The sequence below is a fragment of the Lipotes vexillifer genome, unplaced genomic scaffold, assembly GCF_000442215.2.
Source record: "Lipotes vexillifer unplaced genomic scaffold, Lipotes_vexillifer_v1.1 scaffold382, whole genome shotgun sequence".
Lineage (NCBI taxonomy): Eukaryota > Metazoa > Chordata > Mammalia > Artiodactyla > Lipotidae > Lipotes > Lipotes vexillifer.
Window position 1 is genome coordinate 9,704,634 of NW_006780611.1, and position 13,809 is coordinate 9,718,442.

The 13,809-nt window shown below is 56.2% G+C and overlaps 1 protein-coding gene across 1 annotated transcript in view; it reads left to right on the plus strand.

Annotated features, from left to right (window-relative positions):
• Window positions 1–11,513, plus strand: part of CBX7 (chromobox 7) — a 17,686-nt gene extending 6,173 nt beyond the window's left edge. The window contains exons 3-6 of the mRNA XM_007454006.1: window positions 4,080–4,145; window positions 8,179–8,245; window positions 10,609–10,960; window positions 11,356–11,513. Of these exons, the coding sequence (XP_007454068.1) occupies window positions 4,080–4,145; window positions 8,179–8,245; window positions 10,609–10,960; window positions 11,356–11,513 (643 nt within the window). The remainder of the gene's footprint in view (window positions 1–4,079; window positions 4,146–8,178; window positions 8,246–10,608; window positions 10,961–11,355) is intronic.
• Window positions 11,514–13,809: the final 2,296 nt, after the last annotated feature.

The window sequence follows — 13,809 nt, forward strand, 5'->3', positions numbered from 1 at the left end:
CGGGTAATCTGGCGCGCACGCCCCCGCGCTGCGTGCGTGCGTGTGCACGCGCGGCTGCCCGACTCCGGGGGGCGGGGCGCACGGCGCTGCGATGTGGATGGAGCCTTCTGTCCGCCACTCTGGGTTCCCGCCCAGCCGGCGGCCCGGAGACCCAGACCCCGAAGTCTCAGGCCGCGGGCCTCGCCGGCCGCGCCCTCCTGTCTTGCCTGTGCCCGGCTGTTCGCAAAGCGTGTTTGCCCTCGCTGTGGTCTCTGGCTCCCCACACTGCGGAGGGCCGCTGATGGCCTCCTGTTTAGGAGGGCCGGGGTGTCCGAGAGGGTGAGGCGCCGGTGCAACCCCCCACCTCCCCGCCGCCCGCCTTTCCGCAGCACCGAACGGGGCCAGGCCTCCAGCTGCCAAGTCTGTCCCTTTCTGTGCACCCGCTGTGTGCTAAGCCCCGGGTCAGACACTGAAGACGTGGCCAATCAGACTGTGCCCCTTTCCTATGGACGTTACAGCCCGGTGGGGGGCCATTTAACTAGACATGTGAGAGATCCAAAGGGAGAGGGTGGCCAAGATTCAACTGAGTTCTGACCACAGATTGGCCACTTCCTGGCTCGGTGATCTTGGCAAGATGCTTAACCTCTCTGCCCCAGTTTCTTCATTTGTAACATCTGTAACCTACCTCATAAGGGTGTTACAAGGAATGGATGCGTCCCTGCAGTAGTCTGCTTTGGCACCTTGCTGTTATGGTCGTGGTGGTGGTGATCCTTAAGATGAGGAAACTGAACGACAGAGAAGGTTAGGGACTTGCCAGGAACCACAGAGCAGCTACATCAACAAAAAGTGGGCAGGGCAGTGGGGAAGTGGGCAGGGCAGAGAGGACTAGAGCACTGAAGAGCAACTTCCACAGCTAGAGAAAAAGGGAGGGCCAGGCAGAGGACACTGGAGGAACACAAAATTCCCCCTCTCTTCTTACTAGTTACAGTCGAGGAAATTCAACCTTTGGGGGAGGGGAGGAAGGTTTGAAGTCTCTGCCAGCTTCTGGTTGCTTTCAGTTTGGGCTTTACCCAAACTATAAAAAAAAAAAATCTCAGTTTCACTTTCAGCGTTTCTCCAGGGTGAGCAAAACTCTTCAGTGGCTTCTGCAGCCATTCCCAGAACACCTGGGGGCTGGGGGCTGGGTTGGGCACTCTGGCGAGGCGTTACAACCTGCCAGCCAGGACACCAGCTTGATTAGCCAATAAGGATGATTCACCAATAAGGATGGCAGGTGCCAAATGCGATAGTAGAGCCCTGGAGAGCAGCTGAGGGGAGGGTTCATTCTGCTGGGAGTAGGACAGCTAGGAGAGGATGTCAGGAAAAGCTACAAGGACCTGACTCTTAAAGGATGAGGAGTAGTTGTAGGAAAGGGGCCCTCCAGGAGGAGAGCACAGCACGTGCAAAGGGAAGGGCTGTGATGGTGCCTGCTCAGGCTGGGCGTGTGGCACTCAGGGCACGGACCTTCACTGCTGAGTCCATGGGGCCCGACACGAAGTAAGTGTGCAGAAGTGTCAGTGAAAGAAAGGAAAGAAGGGTTCTGTCCTTGGGCAGCTTGTTGTGTAAATATTGACTGGACTACTTCTAGGTTTCACAGTAACCAGGATGGTTGGAGATGAAGGTTTAAACCTGGCTGGCAGAAGGCAGCAGGGGCAGGGGCTCTGCCTGGCCTCTCTCTGCCTCGCAATACCTCCCTAATACCTACTCACCTCCCTCTTTTATTTATTTATTTTTTGGCTGTGCCACGTGGCTTGTGGAATCTTAGTTCCCCAGCCAGGAATTGAACCCAGGCCCTTGGCAGTGAAAACTCGGCGTCCTAACCACTGGACCACCAGGAAATTCCCTCACCTCCCTTCTTATCCAGCAGTCCTGGGTGCAGTCTTGGCTAGAATCACAGTCTATTGCTTTGGTTTTGTTTATATACACCCATGTACATACATATACATATATACGTATTTTTATATGTGTATTTGTGTGCATGCATATATATACACCCATACATATATATATATATCTGTAAGTACATGGCATAATGTAGAAACCCAAGGGGTTAAAAATAATGAAGCAAAACATTAAAAATGGTATCTTCTTTCTTTTTTTTTAAAATAAATTTATTTATTTTTGGCTGTGTTGGGTTTTTGTTGCTGGGCGCAGACTTTCTCTAGTTGCAGCAAGCGGGGGCTACTCTTCATTGCGGTGCATGGGCTTCTCATTGTGGTGGCTTCTCTTGTTGCAGAGCGCAGGCTCTAGGCACGCAGGCTTCAGTAGTTGTGGCACATGGGCTCAGTAGTTGCGGCTCAAGAGCGCAGGCTCAGTAGTTCTGGCGCATGGGCTTAGTTGCTCCGTGGCATGTGGGATCTTCCCAGGCCAGGACTCGAACCCGTGTCCCCTGCATTGGCAGATGGATTCTTAACCACTGCACCACCAGGGAATCCCCATATATATGTTTTTATATTAAAAATTTTTATGTATTAGCATCTGTTTATGATGAGTCAAACTGGTTTTTCCACTTATGGAAGTCATAAAGAGTTTGCTTTTTTTTTTTTGTTTTTTTTTTGTGGTACGCGGGCCTCTCACTTTTGTGGCCTCTCCTGTTGCGGAGCACAGGCTCCGGACGCACAGGCTCAGCGGCCATGGCTCACGGGCCCAGCCGCTCCACGGCGCGTTCCCGAACCGGGTCACGAACCCGCGTCCCCTGCATCAGCAGGCGGACTCTCAACCACTGCGCCACCAGGGAAGCCTAAGAGTTTGCTTTTAAAATAAAATGTTTTAAAAAAGCAAGCTAATTTTTTTAATACATAAATTTATTTATTTATTTATTTATGGCTGCATTGGGTCTTCATTGCTGCGTGCAGGCTTTCTCTAGTTGTGGCGAGCAGGGGCTGCTCTTCGTTGCGGTGCGCGGGCTTCTCATTGCGGTGGCTTCTCATTGCGGTGGCTTCTCTTGTTGCGGAGCATGGGCTGTAGGCGCGTGGGCTTCAGTAGTTGTGGCACTTGGGCTCAGTAGTTGTGGCTCGCGGGCTCTAGAGCACAGGCCCAATAGTTGTGGCGCACGGGCTTAGTTGCTGAGCAGCATGTGGGATCTTCCCGGACCAAGGCTCGAACCCATGTCCCCTGCATTAGCAGGCAGATTCTTAACCACTGCACCACCAGGGAATTCCCAAGTGAGCTAATTTAAAGGCAGATACTAAGTAAATAATCGTGCAGGTGGAAGGAGGATGGCCGAGCTCTGGAAATGCCCAGGTCTGTCCCAGCAGGGAATGCTGCCTGGCCTGGGAGTGGTGGAAAGTCCCTCGTGGAAAGACCTAGGGGCCTGCTGTAGGACACTGTACCATTCAGTCACTGAACATTTACCAAGTTCCTGCTGTGTGCCAGGCCCCACCTGAGAAGGGAACTTCAGACCTGGCCTTGATGGTGCAGATGTGTTCCAAGGATGGGGAGGGAGCAGCTCAGCCTGGGCAGAGGGCCCACTGGGGCTGGGGCATCAGGGGGGCTAGGGATGGTGACAGTAATAAGCACAGAGCACTTCCTGTGCACCAGGCGCTGCTCTAAACACTTAGATACGTCAACATGTTTAATCAGCACAAGAGACCTTTACAGATGGGGAAATCAGCATAGAGACACTGAATAAATTGTTTAAAGTTGTACAGCTAGCCAGGGCAGAGCTGGGGTTTGAGCCCAGGCAGTCTGGCTCCAGAGCCGCAGCTCTTCAGCACATGCTCTTGACTCTCATAGGAAGGGAATCCAGGGACATATAGGACCTGCCCTCTTCACCTGAAGTGAACATGGGGATCTAGTCCGGAGTTGGACGCGATCACTTATAGAGTGGTGTGATCAGCGCTCAGAATGAGGGGAGTTCTGGTGTCATGCAAGCCCCCAGGAGGCCTCCAACCTACTCTGGTAGCCAGGGACAGTTCATGGGATTAGGCGACAGTTACACTGGATCAGGAAGGGGCAAAGTCCTGCAGGCAAGTGGGCCCTGGTGGAGCGGCTGCGGCCTCTGAATGGGGGGTGGCGGGGTGAGGGGCAGGTCAGCTCTGACCCCTTGTCTCTCTCCCCAGGTACAGCACGTGGGAACCGGAGGAGCACATCCTGGACCCCCGCCTGGTCATGGCCTATGAGGAGAAGTAAGGGGCTCAGCCTGCCAGGGGGCTGGGTGGAAGGCAGGCTCTGAGGTTTCATAGGGAGCTGCTGCTGGCTTGGCTCCGAACAGTGGTCACTGGGGGCAGGGGTCTGGCAGGGACTGCCGGGTCTCGTCCACAGCTGGGGGAAGGTGCTGGGCACCAGGTCCCAGGGCAGCCGAGGGCCCTGTCCCTTTCCGGCTGCTGGGTGATGTCAGCCGCTCCGCTAACAGCCCCAGGCCTCTGTCTCTCTGCTGTTGTAGGCCCCCCCAACAGCACCTGCCCCGATTTCCCCAGAAGACAGGGATTTCAATTGCCGTGAAGAGGTGAAAATGGGCGTAGAGATGCCATGCGTGCGAGGGGCAGCAGTATTAGTCATGCCCAGTGACGGGCCAGAGGGAGGTTCCCCCTACAGATCCTCTCACCAAGTTTGATGAAGCTCTCAAGAAAGGCCAGGGGAGGAAGTGTGGCTTTGGAGCCAGGACAGCTGGGTTCCGGTCCCTCCTGCTTGGCTGCCTCCTAGCTGGGAGGCCGTGGGCAAAGCTGCCTCCAGGTCTCAGACTGCCGTGTCTGCCAGTGCTCTGCTGCAAGTGCTCTTCCAAGGGTTGCCTAGTGATTGGCAGCTCGTCCGATGGGCCGTGACGGCACACCTTAGCGGGGAGCTTCTGCCAAAAATGTTGTTTCTCCTGGTGGGAGGGCCTTTTGAGCATAACCTAGCCATTCCCTTCTGCTGCATGAGCCCCAGCGTTACCGGTCTCCCTGCCAGCAGGCTGCCCAGTCTTTCTGCCTCTCCCCAACCCATCGACCCTGTACAGTGCGGGACCGTTTTATAAAATCATTTTTATTTGGTTCCTTTTAGTAACTGCCTGAGACAGGGATGAGGGTCTCATGTGACAGGTGAGGAGACCGAGGCGCTGAAGAGCTTAGGGGCTTGTCCAGGGCCCTCGCAGCCGGGAGGCAGCCCAAGTAGGACTTAACCTGGGTGGGGCTCCTGAGCCCCAGTGATGCCGTTCCTCAGCCCCTCCTCGCCCCCTGCTGACTGCTTCTCCCATAGGAGGTCTCCCGCTGCTGATTCAAAGGAAACGTTCCCACTGCTCTTTCCTTTAAAAATCACAGTGTTCCTGTCCCACAGCTTCTTTCTGGTTCCCGAGTGCTGGTGGGGCCTTGATCCAAAAGGGTTGTGACACAGAGAGCCCTGTGGAATGTCCTGGATTGTGGTAAGGAGAGCATTGGACAGGTGTCAGAGGCCTGGATCAAATCCTGGCTCTTCCACTCACCAGCTGTGAGGTGCTGCACAGGACCTTTTTCCTCTCTGAGCCTCAGCTTCTCTGTCTGTGAAATGGGGAGAACAGTGCTGACCTCAAGGACTCTCATGGGGAGGAAGGGTGTGTGAAAGCACTCCGCAGACCATTAGGTGTGGGCACACACGGGCAAATGTCTTCCTGATGGTAATTAGGGGTCAGCTAGTTCATTCTTTCATTTGTTCAACAAATCTTTATTGAGATCCTACTGTGTGCCAGGCACTGTTCCAGGGACTGGGGCACAGCAAGGAACAAAACCAACAAATGTCCCTGCCCTTGTGGGGCTTACATTCCAGTGTGGAGACCTGCAGTGAAAAGTACACCAGTAAATGTATAGATGCCGACGTGCTGACTGCTGCACAGACAGGGTCGGGATGGGGCCGCTGCTTTCAGTGGGATGGTTAGGTGGTGGCATTTGACCAGAGACCTGAGCTAAGTGAGGGAAGGACCCCAGTAGGTATTTTAGAGAAGACCATCCAGGTGAAGAGCACCCAAGAATGTGACGCAGAGGCCCTGGGCTGAGGACCTGCATGGAGGCAAGCGTGGCTCTGAGTGTGGCCAGCTGGAGTGGTGTGAGCTGGGCAGGGGTGGGGCGTCTGGGGGAGAGGCAGGGGCAGGGGCAGCTGAAGGAGTGGGCGTGCAGCTCAGGGAGGGCCCCTTGAGTCCTGATAGAGGATTCGGATGTTGCTTTCAATGAGTCAGAAAAGTCCGTAGTTAAGGAGCAAATGAGGAGCTTGGGGATTTCTACAGACCCACCGTGTGATTGGACTTCCTCTTTCTCTCTGGGTCTTGGTGAGAAGGAGATGGAAGCGGGGTGACGACCATTTTAACACCTGCTTTGCAGGGTTTTTAAGAGACTCAGAAGGAGTCGGGCCAGGGGGCTCTAACAGGGAGTCCCTGTACCCCGGGAGGGGCCAATGGGGCACTGAGGGCTTGTGGGACCACGATCCCCACAGCCCTGGACACTGATGGGCCCTGGGTAGGTAAGGACTGGACAGAATGGAAGCCCCCCGCCCCCCGTCCCACGGTTGCAGGGCAGGAGCAGGGGTGCTACAGATGGGAAGCCAGGTCATGTGGCCTGGGCTGCAGGCCTGCCCCCCTGGCCCTGACTGGGCCCCCAGGCCTGATCTCGCCAGGCCTGGAGCCCAGAGCTCAGCATCTTCACTAGTGGCAGAAGTTGTCAGAATTGTGGCATCGGGCAAATGACTTAACCTCTGTGTTTTAGCTATGAAATGAGGATAGAAACTGTGCCTCACTCATAGGGTGGCTGTGAGGGTTAAAGCATTGAGAGCAGTGCCTTGTACAAAGTGTGCAGGACATAATAATAAAAATAATAATAAATAACACTTATACAAATATAATAAAGACATATTATTCTTATTCTTTCCCCTCAAGGCCCTTTCCTTTTCTCCTCTCTCTACTTCCTCCTTCTCTTCCTCTTTTCTTTTTTCTTCCCTCTCTCTTCCTCTTTATTATTTTGGTCTTTCTACCCCCCATTTTGAGAAATGCCGGTCACCTCTCTCGCTCCTCCCAGGAGCCCCGGGGACCAGCTGAGAAGGGAAGCTCTTTCTCCAGACTAGAAAACTGAGGGCCAGAGAGGGAAAGTGACCAGCCAAGGTCTCCTGTGGGTCAGGTAGAGCTGAGCCTGGAACAGGGTGTCCTGGCGCCCAGCACCGGACTCTGAGTTAAGGTTCTCACCCTCCAGGGCTTGGGAGGCCTGTCTTGGTGTGGGTATCCCATGCCATGGGTGCTTCTCTCGAGTGCTGGTTCTAGGGCCCCACGGCAGACCTGCTGAAGCTGACTCCGTGGGGAGGTAGGGAGAGCCCTCCCCGCAGCGACCCTGGAGTCTGATGTCTGGAAGGGGGTGGCATCCACTGCCTCGAGGAGGGACCAACAGTGGAAACAGGCTCCACGGATGCACTGGCTTAGCTTGGCTCAGACTGAGAGACTGGACCAAGGCCACAGACGGCATGAGTGGAATGAAGTGAAACAGAATGAAACTACTTTGAATTGTCCCATCACTTCCAGCACATTGTTGGGGTCTCTGGCGTGTTGTCTGGTGTGTTGTGTGTGGCTTTGTCTGCGTCCTCAGGTTGTGCCTTGTGTGTTTGTGATGGGAGGAAGGCATCCGGCAGAGAGTCTGGCATCTACTGGGGACTGAATGCAGGCTAGTTTTTCTCCCCTTCCCCAACCAGACGATACAGACAAATGGGAGCCTGTCCTCCCCACCAGGTTCGTGGAGATGCCAGGCTGGGGGGGAGATCTGGGCAGAACTTCGCTTGCGAAAGGACTCGTGGCCATTCTCATCAGTCCCCCTGGGACATTCAAGGCAAATTTAATTGACAGGTTTCAATAGACGGCTCCTAAGAGTGGAAACTGGAACTACATTGTTTTGGGGGCTGTTCCCAGTGCATGTAGAGAAGAGGTCTGGCATGTCCCTGGGGCCGTGAAGACCCACATATTTTTGGAGATGTCCCCCGAGTCCCACCTCTAGCAATTGGGACCAGTCGCTGTGCCCTCACCTTTAGTCAGGTGGGAAGATGCAGCCCTGGGAGTTGAACACACGACCCCATTGTTATGGTCTAAAGTGAGGAGCCCTACCCCAGGATTAGGGGGTGGCCTGTGGAGGGTGTCCCCCGCCCCCATAGACAGCAGAGAGCTGGGTGGAGCGGATGCCTTACTTTCCCTTAAATGTCAACAGTGTTTCCTTTTGTTCTGCCATCTGCTTTGCACCCCAGGGAGGAGAGAGACCGAGCATCGGGGTATAGGAAGAGAGGTCCGAAACCCAAGCGGCTTCTGCTGCAGGTAACCCCACCAGCTCTGGTGCCCGCCCACAGGGCCCCCTTGCTCCTCCCACCAGCCCCTGCCCATCCGTGCATTTGCACTGGATAGTTCTGCGGAACCACTAACCCTCCTCGGCTCCACCCAGGACACTGTGGGGTGGGGCGGGGCACTTAGTGGGTAAGTTTCAAAGGGAGGAGTTGGGAGGAGTCAGAATGTGGGGCTCGTGCCCCTGGAAGACACTGTGGGTGGAAGGTACTGTGGAGGGAGGGAGGGTGGGTGTATGGCTTACGGGATCCTAGAATTTCGAAAGCTTAGAATCTTGATGCTCCGAGTCCCCAAAATACAAAATTGTAGTATTTGAGAATCTTAGAAGCATAAACTTTAGAATTGAGGAAACGGGAATCTGGAATTTTAGAATCCAAGAAAAGGAGATTCATAGAATTCTGGAACCATAGCCTTGGAATGGTCTAGAAATGTGTCATTTTTAAAATTATTTTTTAATTTTTTTTAAAATTTATTTTTTATTATTATTATGTTTTTGGCTGCGTTGGGTGTTGGTTGCTGCACGCAGGCTTTCTCTAGTTGCGGCAAGTCGGGGCTACTCTTCGTTGCGTTGCACGGGCTTCTCATGGCGGTGGCTTCTCTTGTTGCGGAGCATGGGCTCTAGGTGCGCGGGCTTCAGTAGTTGCAGCACACGGGCTCAGTAGCTGTGGCTCGGGGGCTCTAGAGCGCAGGATCAGTAGTTGTGGTGCATGGGCTTAGTTGCTCCGCGGGATGTGGGATCTTCCCGGACCAGGGCTCAAACCCATGTCTCCTGCATTGGCAGGCGGATTCTTAACCACTGTGCCACCAGAGAATTCCCTAGAATGTGTCATTTTGAGTGAGGAGAAGCCCTCTGCCACAAGACTGGCAGCCCGTGTTACCCAGGCCTTGGGGGCACTTTGCTACTTTCACTGGTTCGCACTGAAAAGAGGATGGAGTCTGAAGTGATGTAGTTATGTGATTTGAGGCAAATCTCTGAACTTGAGTTTTCTCATCTGTAAAATCGGGATGACAAGAATACCTGCTGTCCTTAATTTAATAAGGCCCACCCGGGAATTTGAAGCCAAAAAATAAGGCTTCTTGGTCCACGTGCAGTGTGAGCCATGTCCAGCCTCCTGTCCATTCCATCGAGAGTCACACAGCTGGATTAAAACCCAGACCTGAGTCCTGGTGCTCCTGGACCCGCTAGTTAGTAGCTGTAATTCTCTCACGGTGAGGTAGAGAAGGACAGAACCGTATGAGAGTTAGGAGGCCTGTGATGGTGTGCGCGCCAGGCTGAAGGGGTGGGTTTTGATAAAGCTGCATATGGGGTAAGCCCTCTTAGCACTGCAGTATCTTCACAGTCTCCTCCCATCACCATGACAACCTGCACCCCATGCTGAGTGATGGGGATTAGCTGGTGGGACTGAGGAATGGAACTTGCACATGTGATCTCTGCCCCCAACTGGAGATGTTTGACCTACAGGTCCTATCTGCTGGTCTCACTCTCTTCCTGGGAGCTCTTGGCCTCTGGTGACAGGTAGCAGGAGAAGCTACTGTCCCAGAGTGATCCAGGTCCCCCCAACATCTTAGCACCAAGGATCTTTCTTGGGTTTGTATAAATTTCCCCCCAAAGTCAGTAAGACAAATGCACAAATGATAAAACTTCAGTCTTTGAATGGCAGAAGAATGTGCCCTCCAGCCCATTTAAGCAAGAAGGAGGCGGGGCAACAGACGTCTGGACCCAGACAGGGCCACCCTGCGGCTCAGAGCCCAGGAGAGTCCTGGGGGGATCAAGGGGTGTCTGCAGGCTGCTGGCAGACCTTCCTGTGGCTGGGTGACATGGGCACCCCGGTGCCATGTATACTCCTGGTTAACTTGTCCCAGGAAGCTTCAGAGCGCTGTGCCTCACACCATTTCCCTAGCGAGCTGGCCGTTTCAGCTTTGGGGGGTTCTTTAGAAGCAAAGATTCCTTCCCTGTAATGAAGAATAACTCCTTAATTTATCTACCTCATAAATGCAGGTGTGTTTTTTGTTGGTCAGTTTTCATTTTGTACCGCTTGTGTGCCTCTGCCATGGACCAAAGGAACGTGCCCTGAGGCCCCATCCCTGAGCCACTTACAGGGCCCTGGGAGATGGGGCCGCGCTGTGAGGCCAAGAGGAAGGCTGAGCTGGGCCAGGCCCCGGGGCTGGGGTGGGTCAGGGGGAGCGCTCTGGGCTGGGGTGAGGGGCGGGATGCCGGCTGGCTCTGAGCCCTGAAACATGGGGAAGAGGACCCCGGGGGGGAGGGCCAGCACGAGCAAAGGCGCGGCAGTGGGTGGGAGGGCAGGGCTGATCCGCCGTGCCCTGGCTTGCCCCCGCAGCGGCTGTACAGCATGGACCTGCGGAGCTCCCACAAGGCCAAGGGCAAGGAGAAGCTCTGCTTCTCCCTGACGCGCCCACTCGGCAGCGGGAGCCCCGAGGGGGTGGTCAAGGCGGGGGCACCCGAGCTGGTGGACAAGGGCCCCTTGGTGCCCACCCTGCCCTTCCCGCTCCGCAAGCCCCGCAAGGCCCACAAGTACCTGCGGCTCTCACGCAAGAAGTTCCCGCCCCGCGGGCCCAACCTGGAGAGTCACAGCCATCGACGGGAGCTCTTCCTGCAGGAGTCACCGGCCCCGGACGTCCTGCAGGCGGCCAGCGAGTGGGAGCCTGCTGAGCAGCCCCCTGAAGAGGAGGGTAAGGCGGCCCAGCCCCGAGGCTCAGACCCAGGGACCCTCAGAGCTGGAAGGGTCCCTTGAGTCATCAGGTCCAGCTGGTCCAGTGCCCAGAGAGGGCCTGGGTGCTCCTGAGGCCACATAGCCTGCAGGGACCCTGGCACCAAGCCCAGAGAGCTCTTTCCGTGGTCCCACTCAGGATGAGTTCGTGTCCAGCCAGGGAAGGTACATGTAGTGACGTCTTCCTGTGTGTCCAGCCTTGAACTAGGCCCTGACCTGGCTGGAGACTCAGAAAAAGATCAGGTGTTGGGGGTGGGGCGGGAGGTGGTCGACAAGCTGCCACCCACGCCCACCTTCCCCACCTTGTTGCCAACGCTGTCCCCCGTCTGTCTGTGTGTCTTTGTCCCGTGGCTGCAGCAGATGCAGATCTGGCCGAGGGGCCCCCCTCCTGGACACCCACGCTCCCCTCAAGTGAAGTGACAGTGACCGATATCACCGCCAACTCCATCACCGTCACCTTCCGCGAGGCCCAGGCCGCTGAGGGCTTCTTCCGAGACCGCAGCGGGAAGTTCTGAAATCACCATTTTTACTATTCTTCAACTGTTATCTTTTGGGCTTGGGGTGGGGACTTCCAGAAATGGGGAGGGCTTGGGGTGGGTAATTATTTTATTTAAAGAAACATTGACGAGGAGAAGGGGGGAAGATCCCAACACTCTCCCACCGCCCCGCCCCTTTCTCTGTGCGGACGTTTACAGGGCAGCCTTGGGTCTGTGTCAGGGCTGGGCCTGGGGAGGCCTGGCACTGCTCTGTCACTTGGGGTACCGTCTCCAGGGTAGGATGGGGACAGGACCAGACTCCCCCGGACACCTCCATCACCATTCTTCTTTAGAGAGAAAGCAGCTGGTCCCCAGGACTAAAGGAGGATGGGAAGGCCTGAACCCGCCCCTTAAGCAGCCCACCCCAGCCTTTCTGGTTGGTTTCCCCTTTGCCTTTTTGTGTGTGTGTGTGTGTGTTTGGGGAGGGGTCTTTATTTTTAACTTTCCACTCCAGCTTTGCGTGGGGATATGGAGGTTGGCTTTGACCAAAAGTGATTGGGTCACAGAGCTAAGGGGCTGGGAAGGGTTTGAGATTGCTGGGCACGTCCCACCCCTTCAGAAAGGTCTCTCCTTTCCCCTGGGGGCAGCTGCCAGCTAAGCCCCTTCCGCTGAGAGCTACCTGCCCCAGCTCCATCACCTGGCCTGTGCAAACCGCTCACTTGCACACCCAGCCCCGCAGGTGTGTGCACACTGCCCCTCGCGCCCTCGTGACTGCATGCGCCGGTCCGCAGACGTGTGCAGTGGGTCTTGCAAGCCTCCTGACCAGGTGGACGGGGCGGTGGGGGGGGGGGGGGGATTCACAGCACAGAAGAGCTTGCTGTAGGCAGCCCCGCTCATCCCACCTTGCACAGCACTTCGCCTGACAGGACCTATCCGAGTCAGCGTGGATAGCTGTCAGTGGAGGGCAAGGCTCCAGCCAGGGGGCAGCCGGATGGCCTCCGACGCTCCAGGCGTGCGGGTGAAGTCTTGTGGTGTCACCTGGGCAGCCATAGGCGTGCAAGCGTGTGCATGTGTGCTGTGCACCGACGCGAGCTCTGAGGCACTTGTGCCCTGTCCCCCCACCCCCGGGGCTCCTGTTCTCTCTGACTCAGGTGACTTTCCAGCCCTTCTGTCTCCCCTCCTTTTCTGCCCTCCCCTTCAACTCAGCCAACCAGACATGGGCGTGGGTGGTCAGGGAGGGAGGAAGCGTCCCACCACCTTCTCAGGGCAGCCCTCGACTCCTGACACCCTTCCTCCTTCCATTCTGGGTCTCCCCCCCATCCACCCTCAGTGCTGCAGCTGGGACTAACCTTGTTTCTCTGCGGCGGGACCTCTGCCATGTCTTCCTGTGGTTGGGCTGTAGTGGGTGATGGGTCAGGCTGTGCACGAGCCCCCCACCCTGGCAGGGGCCTGTGTCTGCCAGAAGAGAGGCGCTCTGTTTCTGGTTTGCACAGACGTGCCCTGTGGACTAGTGGCTCCCCTGGCAGTAAGGAGTGACTTCTCCCCTATCCTGGTCCTGCAGGGGAGAAAAAGCCAGATTGGGGGTGGGCACCAGGGGAGCAAGTGAAAGGCTGGCCCCCTCGCCTCTCCCCATTGTCAGACCAGGTACTCAGGTCCCTCCCCCAGGGCTGTCTCCATGCTCTGCTTTGTCCTGAGGAAGTGGACAGAATCCTGCTGAGGCTCGACTAGGGCAGTTCTTCCCCCAGACCCCTTCTTCCCAAGTTCCCAAACCAAAGACAGCGTGCACCCCATTTTTGTTTGGGGTGCCTTGCTGGCAAGATCCCAGATCCCTGAGTGTCTGTCTCCCCTTCCTCCTTAATCCTTCGTTGTCCAGGGTCAATTCAGTGCTTCCATTGGGGGATGGCTTCCTCCCCCCAACCCCATGACTTGATTCACCCCCAGGCTAGGGGGTTGTGTCTAGGGGAGTCTGGGGGTGAACCAGGGAAAGGAGGGGCAGCGGGGAACCTCCCCAGCTACGGGACCCTGGGGAGGGGAAAGGCAGCCTGAGTGGGAAGCTGTCCCAGATCAGGGGCTCCCGGCAGAGGGGAGGGTGGTGGGCAGGGGTGTCGCGCTGACAGAAAGCTGTGGGCCCTGGCTTGGGACTCGGCTGGCAGCTTCCAAGGGAAGTCACACTCCCCAGCCCCCAGGTGACATGTGGTCTCCTCCTGCCTCACTTTGAAGAGCTGTTTGTGTAGTTTGCAGGTCTGGGGCCTCTCTTGGGGGATGAGGCAGCTGCCGCAGAGGAGCACTTCTAGCCTCTCTCTCAGCCCTTCACAGCCCGCAGGGTGCCCTGCTC